The sequence below is a fragment of the Artemia sp. Qi Xiang Cuo genome, chromosome 10, assembly GCF_049724085.1.
Source record: "Artemia sp. Qi Xiang Cuo chromosome 10, ASM4972408v1, whole genome shotgun sequence".
NCBI classification, from domain to species: Eukaryota; Metazoa; Arthropoda; class Branchiopoda; order Anostraca; family Artemiidae; genus Artemia; species Artemia sp. Qi Xiang Cuo.
Window position 1 is genome coordinate 41,258,864 of NC_142803.1, and position 13,328 is coordinate 41,272,191.

Sequence of the window (13,328 nt, forward strand, 5' to 3'; positions counted from 1 at the left end):
CATGCAATGAGTCTACTTGAAATTGATAGTTATGACCGTGTGACGCAGAATAGGGAATCACGATTACATGGTGGATTGGCTTTATATTGCAGGAAGAATATAATAATGAAAATACGGAACGATCTACATGTGAATAAAGAGATGGTTTTTGAATCAATGGTGGTTGAACTTTGTAAGTCAGGAAAATTTTTCTTTGTGGTGGTTGTTTATCGACCTCCATCTGGAAATGTGCAGGAATTTAATGATTTGCTGGAGCGGCAAATGGATAAGTTGTCGCCCATGCTTTGTTTGTGGAGACTTTTATCTTGATCTATTTTCAGTAAATGTAAACGCGAGAGTTCGTGATTTTTTAAATGTTATGTTGGGTTACGGTTTAAGACCGACAGTTAATATATGTAGTCGAGTGACTTTGCGCTCAGAATCACTTTTGGATAATATATTTGTTAATGTGGAGTATGATCTTGCTGATGTTATTTTGAATGATGTTTCTGATCATTTTGGTGGTCTTGTTGTTATTAGAGAGTTTGGTGTCCCTACAGCTATGAATATACCACCACAAACTTCTGCATTGAAAATGGATGCTGAGGCTCTTAACATATTCAGAAGAAAATTAAAGAACACTCAATTTGACTTTTTAGAAAGTACTGATCTGCAAGTGAATGAAAAGTTTTCATTGTGGTATTCAGAAATAACTAAATTACTAAAAGAAAGTGGTACAGTTATTAACAAGCCGGCGCTTCATGTTATCCCTAGAAAACCCTGGATTACTAGAGGACTGATGAAGGCCATATCAAATCGAAGACTGCTATATAAATATTCTGTATTGTCTCCTGAGGCGAAAGTGAGATACAAGAAATATAATTGTGAACTCAATAACCTATTACGAGCAGCGAGAATTAATTATTATCGAAATGAGTTTAAAAAAAGTGCAGGTAATCCCAGGCAAACGTGGAGAGTAATTCACTCTGTTCTCAGCCCTTTCAAAAGTTCAATTTTTCCTGAAAATTTCAACACTTATTCTTCGATTGTAGATAATATGTGTGACCATTTTTCTATTGTTGGTAAAAGGATAGCGAACTCCACGAGAAAATTTTCTGAGGATGGAACATACCACCAGTTTTTACCCGAGGAAAGTGATGTATCTGCATATCTGAAACCAGTAACTGCTAGTGAATTACGTACCACATTGTGGAACATGAGAAATAATGCTTCGAGTGCTGACTTCCTTTCATTGCGTGTACTTAAGTATGTTTTCTCGGAAATATGCGACCAGGTTTGTGTTCTATTTAATATGTGCCTAAAAGTTGGTGTTTTTCCCGATTTTATGAAAATTGCTAGAGTGGTTCCGCTTTTTAAGGGCGGAGAAAAACATTTGCCGAATGATTATTGGCCGATTTCATAGCTGCCAGTTTTATCGAGTTTTTGAAAAATTGATTAGTGGCAGGATGGTTGATTTTCTTGAGAATAAAAAGTATTTTAGTAAAACTCAGTTTGGATTTCGTAAAGCAATGTCGACAGATCAAGATCTTCTTTTTCTCACGACTTTTGTGAACGATGCTCTGGACCAAGGGTGGAAAGTTGCATCTGTTTTTTTGGACATTGTGAAAGCCTTTGATGCAGTGGACCATAGAATTCTTCTGGTGAAGCTGAGGAATTGTGGTTTTCGAGGTATGTTTTATCGTCTATTGGAATTTTTTCTCCAGGACAGAAAGCAGTGTTTCAGTGCTGGTGAAATTAGATCGGTAGTTAAAAGTGTTGAATTCGATGTCCCTCAAGGGTCTGTTTTGGGGCCACTACTGTTTCTTATATATATATTGATGACCTGCGAAATGCTATCAATGGACTGTCTTTTGATTTAAAATGTCGTGATACTGGAGCATCAAAATCTATTTTGCCTTATTTCGCTGATGACACACATCAAACTGTTGCAGCAAAAACCGGGGAAATGCTTATACAGAATCTTCAGACTGGCATGTTAAACATTGAAAAATGGAGGAGGGTTAACAGACTTCAGCTAAACCATGCAAAATCCCATTTTGTAATGTATGGGAGAAGTAGCAATTACTACCCTTGGATTGACAAAATACAGTTCGGTGAAAACATTCTGCCTCGGGAAGTTTCGACAAAGTATCTAGGGGTGATTGTTGATGAGTGCCTTAACTTCAAAGAGCACATTTCATGTGTTAGTGGCAAGGTTGCAAGAAATGTTGGGATAATGAGAAAACTGAAGCACTTTTTTCCGAAAGAAATTATGAGATTGCTTTATTTTTCTTTTGTTCACCCATACCTTCTATATGGTTGTCTTGTGTGGTCAAGCACGTTTTTAATTCACCTTCGTCCCCTTAGAAGTTTACAAAATAATGCCCTACGTGTTTTAACTGGAGATAATCATAATATGTCTAATAGACATAGATATAATCAAGTAAATATATTACCGGTGGCTGGATTATTCCGTTTTTATAATGCTCTTTTTATGTTTAAATATACACACGCGTTATTACCTGAGTGTTTTAGGGAAATGTTTACAAGTGGTGTTAATTTTCATAACTACTCGACTAGAACATCAACACTAATTCGGCGACCTCAGGTTATTACAAAGCGATCCGTTTTTTCCATAAGACATGTTGGCCCTCGGGTGTGGGAACCATTAACGCAAGCAATTTCAACAATTGATGAGCTAAATGAATTTCGCAGTAAATTAAAAGGACAGTGTTTGTCTGCATATGAGTTTTAATCCTTGCTGGGCGAATTTTCTCTCAAGTGATTGTGAGACTTTTTTTGGGAGGGCGACGAGGAGGTAGAATAGAATGAATGATTTTTAGTTTTGTGTCTTTGGTATCCAATTAGGTCGTGAAAATTTTAGAAATTAATTTATTTCGTTTATTTTTATTTATTTATTTTCTTATTATTATTTTTTGCCCTTTTTTTTGGGGGAGCTGGTCTAAGGCTGGCTGGTAGTAATTGTGTATGCAGGGTTTTGTAAAGTGTGATGTCTGCCCATATAAGTTTAATAAACTTCGGGTTTTGTTGTTAATGTGTTATATTTTTTTTAATAAAACTTTTTTCTCCCCTATAAAGGGAGAATAAAGGCATCTACCACAACATCACCTAAATACCATAAGAATCACCTTACCACAACTATTCTATAAAACTATTCTATTAAAAGTATTCTATACTTTGATAGCATGGCGGAAAAATATTTATTAATTAAGCCAGGGGAGTTATGGATATTTTTAAAGGTACCCCTAGTTAAAAATGAAGAATACGCACTGTTCCAATTAAATACTTTCCCTACAAAGTTGACGAACACCACAAGCTGGATTAGGATAAATAACTTGCTACCATTTATAGCCATTTCCAACTTAAAATATAGGATACCAGAACGACCAAAAATAATTAAATGTTACAATGATAAAATACCCTGTTGCAACTTAGGGACTATATCACATCTACGCGCAAGAAAATCTATGCTATTAGACTTTGGGAGGAGATGGAACCCTCAAGTCTCCTACTAAAAGAATGCGATTGGTATAGTGAGCGAAATTAATCTTGAACTATGGAAAAAAATAAGTGAAAATGTTTTTACATTCCGCGTTTAACAACCCTATAAGGCGCAGTTGAGATACAAAAATTGTTCGGGGCCAAGGAATACAACAGATTTACAAATAAAAGGGATTGGCCTGATTCATATCCCCCCATCTTGTCCTTTAACGACAAAAGAGACATTCATATCGTCTCTAATGTTGGGAATTAGTGAGATAAATATAAAAAAATGGAGTCTATACCCAACATAAATCTTTTTAAAGTCACAAATTTGGAACACGACAATGAAAGAATTATAAAAGAACAAAATATGATAAAGAAATTAGCTAATATCTCAATACCGGAAAAAATAAGAGAAGAAAGACTCGGATTTTCGACGATTCTGGAAAATCTAAATAAGAATCTGGAAATTAATAATCCCATTTTCTAAACGGAAATAGAAAGAACCACTTATTATAAAGGCTTATTAGCCTCAACTTGGGGATATTTAATAACTGCTATCGTGGTTTTGGGATTGATTAACTGTGTTTTTAAATATTGATATCATAAGAAACATACAAATTATAAGAAACCCTCGGAGGGAAGGATCTAAGAACCCCTGTAAAAAAAATAAAAAAAAAAAAAAAAAAAAAAAAAAAATTGTGTTATCTACTAACGTAGACAATTCGGTTGGCACTATGAGTTCATAAATATGAAAGTAAAAGGGGAATTTATGATAGATAATGGAGCAAATTTTGTTGCTATGTCAGCAATAATACTTGTTATTATAAATAAATTAGTAATTTGAGTGTTTTACTAATCAAAAAAAAGTTATACCACATTTTACTGTTGCTTTATGAGAAATCTACTTTGAAAAAAAATGCTTTGTGTCTAGTTAAATTACTATATAGTGTTTTAAAATAACTTTTAAAACTTTAACCAAATATTTTTTTTTATAAATGGTGTTTCTAAGTTTTGTTACTTAACAATGCTTGTGTAAGTTTATTACACAATGCTTGTGTATATACTATGTTTTTATTTACTTTAAGTTTTAACTAGTGATTTAAAGTTATATATAAATGTTTGACTTCGAGTAAATGTATAAATATTTTTTATTGCGAAACAATCTGTTAAGTGATTAATAATTCTATATTAAGTTGAAGAGGATAATGAAACAAGTCGCCAGCAAGAAACATAATGTTTCTATTGAAGCGGCATATTATGTTTAGAGTAAAAAGAGGAGAAATTAATTAAAAGTAATTAGCCTTCGTTAAAAAAAAAAAAAAAAAAAAAAAAAAAGAATGCAGTGATATATACAAAATTGAGTGTTTCTTTTTTCTATATGTGTAACACTTTATGCTTTATGTGTATTCTAATATGAATATTTATTTCAGATACAGCCTTAATTTTTTTTTCGAAATCAAATTTTTCGTAACATTTTTTCGGATCCTTTTTTTCAATCATTTTTTGACGCATTTTTGGAAAGTAGCAAATTTCAAAGCCAGTTGAATTGTATCCTGATACCAACAGCTCATACCATCAGAAACAAACCCATAAATGGTCAAATAGTATTTTGGAAACTGTATGCAGTATTACAGACTTTACTACAAGTTCATCAGAAAGTGATATAAAATCAGAACGTAATTTAGGCCTAGAGAATATTCTAAATAGCCTAAATGGCTTATATTATTGAAAAAATGTGAAAATGCTTTGTGCTGGAAAAATATGTGAAAATTTAAAAACCAAAAATTGTTATGTGTAATTTATCCAAGGCATTTCTAAAATCGAAAAATAAATGGTATATCAACCACATCACCCAGATAAGTTAAATTATTAATGGGAATTAAATTTAAACTCAAATAATTAATAAGCGTTTAGAATATAACTTTAAATCTTATTTAAGCAGAACCACTAATATAATGCTTAAGCCATTGGGGCGCAAGCTAAAACAGAAGATGCATATGAAAAGGGTAAAAAGAGTATTTTCCAGTCTTAGAGACAGAGAAAAAGAGAAACAAGGATGAATTTCAAAATTAAGATCCTTGGAAAAAAACGGCCATGGCATATTATTGACAAGAAACATGACCCTAAGGAAACCCACTGAGGGTATATGCACAGAATGACCCAAAGATGGCATGTAACTATGTACAAAATTAAGTTGTTTTAAAAGTAAAATAATGAGAATTGGGACAACTCTTCTTTTAATAGGGAGTATTGAGGTGAAGCTTTCTAATTAAGTCAATTTGGAATTTAGTAAAAATATTATGAAGTAAACACAAAAGTTTCTAACTCTTACTTTTTACTTAGAATACGGTACATATTCTGGAATGCTTAAGAATGGAGGGAACTTGCTCAATAGGGGATTTTCTAACTAATAATGTAAATAAACCGGATGGGTGCGGATTGTTTGTCATATACATAATAAGATTTTTTAGACTGAGGGTGGACTCTTTTACTTTCAAGGTCAACTTCTGCCCGTTTATTATCGTATTAAGAATACCTTGGATTATTGCCGGATTTTTGTACGCGTTTAATTGTCCTGTTATATATTATTATAGTTTTCATACACTTGTGGTCTATTTGGGACAACCAGTCCCAGTAGAATATATATATATATTATCAAACCTTGTATTAGTATATGCTAACTGAATAAAAGTATTGTGTTATAGCCAACCTCTCTACAATCTACATTTAGTCTCTCGAATATACCCAGCTGGTAAGCCTCATTAGTCCGGTCATAGCCTAAGGCACACTAGCAAAGTTTAATTACCTTAGGGCCATAATTTATCTCCACTATAAAGGGAGAATAAAGGCATCTACCACAACATCACCTAAATACCATAAGAATCACCTTACCACAATCACATTCCCTTATTGGTAAAATCACATTCCCTTATTGGTAAGACACCAGGGTCTAATCATTAAAATTAAGATACTTCAAGGTAATGGCTTTTTCTTTGTCGTTCTAACTATACCTAACAAAATTATGAGAAGAGGACTAAAACAATCCAAACAGTAGCCAAAATATCTAGAGTAAGCAGCAATTGTAGATAGCAATACTAGCTATCTTCCTTTTCTTTGATTTTGGCTATGGGCTTTTCAGTCACAACTATTGAGCGCTTTTCTTTAACCAGTGGATGGTTGGAACTTCGTGTGACATTTTAAAAGATGGAGAGGGCATTGGTAGGCCACTATTGATGTAGGAACAAGGTGAAAAAACTAGATGATGCCTTTTTTTATACTATTTCTAAATATATTGTTTCACTCACAAATCAGATTTAAGCTCTTAAACAGACTCTAAGGTGACACCCAATTCCTTACTTTGGGGAAACTTTCCTATCCTGGGAACTACTCCAAAACATTTTAAAATACTTGCTCATATCATTTCTAAATGCGAACTGCTTCATTTTACCCTCAACTCCCCCCCCTCCTCCGTATTCTAAACAAATACTGTATATTATATATACTCAATGATTTTTCAATAACACAACTTTTTCTTATAATCAAATTAACAGCAAACAGTAAACAAGCAACAGAAAGAAAAGAGGTGCACTATTGAGAATTAATGGAAACTCTTTGTCTCAAGAAACTCAAGAATCAAATTAGACATTTCCACTTCCTTTCCTTTGGACATTTTTTTTATTAGGCTTTTAGACAAAAGGATTAGCTTGTTGGACTTGATTATAACACTCATCAACGTGAGCTTCTTTTTACTATGAGAAGCACATATTGCACTCAAACAGCAGTCAATATTCTCAATGGTAACAGTGCCCATTCAACATAATGGGGAGCATGGAGTGGACCCTTCTGATCTGTTAAGTTTCCTCTCCTTTTTTGTGCAGGACAATAGTTTTCAAAAGCTTGTAAAAATTGTACTGGTTATAATCTTATTACTTCAACTGTATTTGGTATGGCTTCAAAATACAATATGGAAGGAATTTGACATTCCCATGCCATCCTAATCTCTCTTGACACAGGAATTGTAGCATCATCAGAGTCTCCCAAGGCTGATTTTTAGCACAGTTTTTGTTCATTAAGATATACTGTTAGTTTTAGCTAAATTTAAAGAAAAAACTTGAAATGAACTGAGGTATTAGAGATATAAACTCACCAGAAGATACAACACCCGAATTGACAGCACTCATTTCAATGCCTGATGTAGTATCAAAATTTATCCAATTTGGATTGTTGAAACTTTTAAGTTGATCAGGAACTCTTGGCTCTGGAGATATCTCAATGTCTTCTATTCTTTCATAATTTGGATTTGAATCATCAGAATTGGTTGGCGATGTCATGGTTGATGCATCTATAATAATTTAAATAAAAAATATTTATTCCACCACCTTTTTTATATCAGAAATTTGTTTTCCTTTCTTCTTGTACAGTTAACAGAAATTTTCTTTTAACATGGCAGAAAATTATAAGGGTAAAATTATTCTTCCATGCAAGGGTAGGGGAGGTATATTCACCTTCCCTGATACTGGCCCAAAACTGAGAAAATTTGAGTCTGAGAATGTACTTTTTGCACCATTTGACCCCATGCACTTTCAGGAAATGATCTATAGCCAAAATTAGGACCTACTGTTGCATTTTGAAGTTTCCCTTCATATCTTTATAACAAACTAACTACTGTTGGCTTCTCATGACATCAAACATACAGTACGTGCATGTCTATGAAGCTTTTACAAAGAGATTTTCAACAACTGCTGTTGACCAAAAAAAGATATAGCCAAAGAAATTTTAACATAAGAGTTTTTAAATACATTCTGATTTCTTTGAGGTTTAAGAACAGTATCTAAAAAGTTCACTAGCATGCTGCCATCAAATTTGATCTTTGAAAAACCATCTATAGTAATAAATCCCTGGGTAATTCCAGCTGAAGAACAACCTTCATAGCCTCAGCTGTAACTGAATTTAATGATTCTTAAATTTTAGATTAAGGTAAAAAACAAGCAATCTTAGGCTTTCCCAAAAAATGATTGGCATAAGATACAGGCCAAAGAAAATACAATAGCCCATGATGAGCCTACATTCAGGCTGTTTTTCCACATGTAACAAAAGCTTTCAGTAGTCTTGATCACTAAGCACTTATAGAGATTTAGAACATAAAATTTTGATCATATAGCAAATATATTCTAATTTTAAAACAGATAAACATAAAATTCTTACGTATCTTGTGGGGGCCTTCAGGGTGCTAGATTGGGTCCCTATTCATTTTCATTTTTTAAAAGAATATTAATAGTTCTTTCAAATTTTTTGACAGCTTGACTATCCTATGCCTCCAAAAATGCAATTTGTCTTGAATGGGATTTAAACACCATGCTTGTGCAACATAAATTTTGCTTTGAAGATGTTCAACAAAGTTGACTTTGAAGATATTAAGGCCTGCCTTTTAAGCATAAATGAGAGTGATTTAATGTCCCTTTGTTCTTCCAGATCAAATATGAAAGAAAAGGACAGTAAATCTTGAATTTTAACTATTTCATTTTTAAATTCTTCTGAACCAAATTTTCTACCAACTATCTCTGATTCTCTTAAAGTAAGGAACATTAAACTCTTGGGAGTTATTATTACCAGTGATTTAAAGTGGGAGGTAAACACATCTAGTCTAGTAAAAAAGGGTAATGCTGGGCTGCAGATGCTCAATCTTATGTCAAAACATGGCGCCCCTACAGATCACCTCCTCCAAATATTTACATCTTTTATTCGCCCAATTCTGGAATATGCAGCTCCCTGTATGGCATTTTGGACTGACGACTGAGCAAAGCCCCAGGATTGAAAGAGCTCAGAAAAGAGCTCTAATGATAGTATCAAAGCAGGTAGAGATGTCATATGAAGAGCAGCTGACAAAATTTAAAATGCAAACTCTGAAAAAAAGAAGAGAGAAACTCTCCATGGATTTTGGAAGAAGATTTCTGATCTACCCAATCCACAAAACCCTTTCCCCCCCACAATTCACAACAACATGACTCCCATGTAGGGTTGCAGTGCCTGTTGAGAAACTTCAGCTGGTACACTGTGCCCATCAGTGGTAAGTAAAAAGTGTTATACCTAGTTTTGTAAATATTTACAACAATAATCAGGAGGATTGATTAGCATATTTTTTTTTAATATTAAATTTTTAATGTGACTATGATTGTATAATGTGACTAATGCTTTTTATTGTGACTATACCAAAGAAATTTGGCAGTGCCATGAAGATTTTGGTGAAAATAAACGTTTATCTATCTACCATCTATCTACCTTTGCTTCCTAAAATTAATTGTATGATGGATGGTTTTTCTGGATAAAGATCTGCTGCTTGATGTGTTACCTGGTTGAAAAAGAATCAAAGATATGAACATGAAGCAATTCAGAGGATTAATATTAGAACTAGTCTATGGTCAAGAGATAAGTCTATCAATTACACCTAACTACCTTAGTGATAGACATCTTCAAGAGCCTATAAACTTTAGACTACAATGCCTTGCCACAACAGTATATGTATAAATCCCCTCCATAAAATTATCTTTCAGTATAGGCTTGGGAATGTTGGGATCTGCATTCAATATGAGAAATCCAAATTCAATCACATTACATCAACAATTCTAAAAATTTGCAAGTACCTTTAAACAGTGTTGAAGATATAGAAAATTGTGTACCATTGTTTTGTCAGACATAATTAGAATCTCCATTGTTTTTAAAAATACCAATTCAAACAGAGGATTATTTATGGCTGTTGTCAAGCCCTTAAATAATTTTTAGGGAGTTATTGCTCACCCCCTTAATTCAAGATGAAGATGATATCTATGGAATCTGTCTAAGCATATGCAGTAAAATTTCTCAGAGAATTAAGTAGAAAGGCTACAGTATCTAGAAAAACTTGAGAGGATGAAATTACCAGCCCTGACTTACAGAAAAAGAATATTTAATTTTTAGTTGTAACTGTTTCTTTGTTTATATAGATGCATGTCAAGTTCATTTATTAAAGGATTTTTCTTTGCAGTCTTGAAAAAAGAGGCATCACAAATCAAACCAACCAGATTTGTTTACTTTACTTTTTGTCTTGATTGAGATTCCCTGGTCCTGAAATGTTTTATTGAGATATCTACATAGTCTGAAACTCAAAAACAAATCAGAATTTTTACACTAAAAATCAATATAAAACATTTTTCTTCCAAAATTCATTATCCTTGGTTCTCATTGACCCAGTCTATTTACCTTTAAAGTTTCACATCAATTGGCAAAAACCAATAATAGGCCCACTTTTTGGTTTCAGGCATTGATACAACCTATTTCTTTCAAAATGTTTATTAGCTTTTAGGGTTGTTTGGCCAAGTAAGCTGCAAATCAATTGAAAACAAAAAAATTGGGAATCATCAACCAATACAGCCAAAATTAGTTTCAGATATGTTTTCTGCAAAGGGGCACCTGACCAAGAAACTTATGAATGCAATTTTCCAGCTGATTGGAGAGACCAAATTTAAGACCACGTTTTTGTGCTAAGTAAACATTTCTGTCTGGAATAATCAAAAACATTCAAAGTTGAGCAACTGGGCTGAAAGTATAACAATGATTAGAAACCATTGATCTGAATCATTGATTCTTAATTGATCAGAAAAAATAATTTTTGAACTTTTTTAGGCAAAAGCATAAGGATCTCTTTGACATAATACCTTAAAAAAATGAACTTCTAACTTTAAGAAAAAAAAGTGTGGATCCTTTTTCAGACAAATCAATATTTAGGAGACAAAAATGTTTGGCATTCTGATCCCTTTCCCAAAATGCCTCAAAATTAAAAGTCCTACATCTTGGATGTAACAATCTAAAACATCCTTATGGTTTAGGAGACACCCAGCTTGAGGCAGTTAATGAGGAAGGGAACCTTTGGGTCATTGTGGAGTATGATTTAAAGTTTTACTCTCTTATACATGCTCAAGTTGCAAAAGGAAACCAGACCCTTGGCCTCATAAAACAAATATTCACCACAGGAAGCCCCATGTGATACTGAAGCTTTATAAAAGCATAGTTTGCCCTCACCCAAAATTTGGCATGACCTTAGCCTTTCCCAGCTATAAGATGAATGTGAAGGTGCTGGAGGGTGTTCAAATAAGAGCAATAAAGCTTATCCCAACACTCCAAGACCTATGAAGAAAATCCAACCTCACTCAAACTTTCTTTTAGAGTACTACAGGAAAAGGCTTCAAGAAAAAGTTGTCAAGACTGGGTCAATGCTAAATGGAGGCTAAACCAAGATGTCAAATCATAACCACAAAACACCACCAGTGAGGTTTTTCTACAGGAGGTCCAACACTACCTTGTCTTGCTAGATATATAATTTAAGGCCTTAGATATACAATTGAGCCCCTAAAGGGGCCCCAAAGGTATTTTATATGAATAATGAAAGAACATAAAAAAAACATTAAATGATGTTTTCACTTTCATACTAGCTAAATTATATTGCCCACTGCAAATTCACCACAGTGGCAGATCCAGGGGGTGAGGGGGCACCCTCCCCCATCCTAGCATCCTTTTTGGCCCTGGATTCATTACTGAAAGATTTATTCTCCTAACCTAACCCCTTTCCAAGATAGAAAAAAAGTAGCTAAACTAGAATTTCAGGTAAATTTTTACCAAATCATATTATTGACTTACAAATAAAGTGAATATACTAATTGATGCCTTTTTTTATGCTGTTTCCAGATATAATAATCATTTTTGTTGGAAATGAATTTTACCCCCACCCCTATATACCAATTCAGGGTATATATTTGCACATTAGGGGGTGGGGGTAAAGTATAAACTTACCTCCCATTTACATCAGAAATAAAATTTGCCAAATTTCATCTTTTCCCTCCTCCACAAATTCAAGATCTGAAGTCTGCTTGTCCTGTACACTCCCTTAAAGTTTCAGCTTGATCCCCAAAGCTGTTCCCAGGATACTGCAGATGTGCTCTTTCATTTACCAAGCAATGCATGGTGCATTGCTACTGAACTGTCCATAAATTGGGGGCTTACAGTACAAAAGCATTAATGTGGATCAGGAAAGAAAAATGTTTAGCCCCTTGTCAAATGGATGACAATCAGCTATGATAGTTTATCAAAAAATTTCTCAGGAGTTAATATATTGTCAATTTAAAATTTAGTATCCTTGCTTTTAAGTCAAACTAAAAACTGCCAAAATATATTATGCATTTTAGGGAGATTCCTGTATAAGAAATGGTAATTTGAGGTACTGGTTTAGCAAGATAAAGAGGGAGATCAAAGATAACTTCATCCTTATTTAATGGGCTAGAATTCTCTTATACTTGATAAAACAATAACCTCAAGTCTCTACTTTTTATTACCTGCAATTGAGTTTCTTAGTTTGTTTTCTAACAGTAAATTCTACTTTCTGTAAAACATTAGGTTTGGTGTGGCTGTAACCGTGTCGGCGTCTGTTTAAAATTCCTCTGCAAAATGACATCTATGTTCAATGCTGATTTGGGCCAGGGTTACCACCAAGGTTACGTTCGTACCATTTTGGTACGTTTTAAATAAAACGGTATGTTTTACGTTACGGTCCTAAAAGCGTTAATTTTTGTTACGTTCTGAAATTTATGTTACAATTATGTTACGCTTTTGAATAGTGAGGAAGTTTCACATTTTCTGAGTAATCTATTTTCCCCGTGAAAAAATCCGCCATCCCCATTTTTCGTCTTTTCAACTAGGATTTAGAAGAGGGGTTGGTTGCCCCCAGGCGCATCATGTGCTCAGCCGGCTGTTAAAGGAAGCTTTTGCCTAGAAGCGTTAATTGTATTGCTGCACAGTAGACATTTCTGGGGCTT

At 33.7% G+C, this 13,328-nt stretch overlaps 1 protein-coding gene across 2 annotated transcripts in view; it reads right to left on the bottom strand.

Annotated features, from left to right (window-relative positions):
* Positions 1-12,937, bottom strand: part of LOC148947771 (synaptic vesicle 2-related protein) — a 90,089-nt gene extending 77,152 nt beyond the window's left edge. For both annotated transcript variants that reach the window (XM_089095428.1, XM_089095427.1), the window contains exons 1-2: positions 12,849-12,937; positions 7,634-7,828 (exon numbers count right to left, since the gene is read on the bottom strand). In XM_089095428.1, coding sequence (XP_088951554.1) covers positions 7,634-7,817 — 184 coding nt within the window. In that variant the 5' untranslated portion in view covers positions 7,818-7,828; positions 12,849-12,937. The remainder of the gene's footprint in view (positions 1-7,633; positions 7,829-12,848) is intronic.
* Positions 12,938-13,328: the final 391 nt, after the last annotated feature.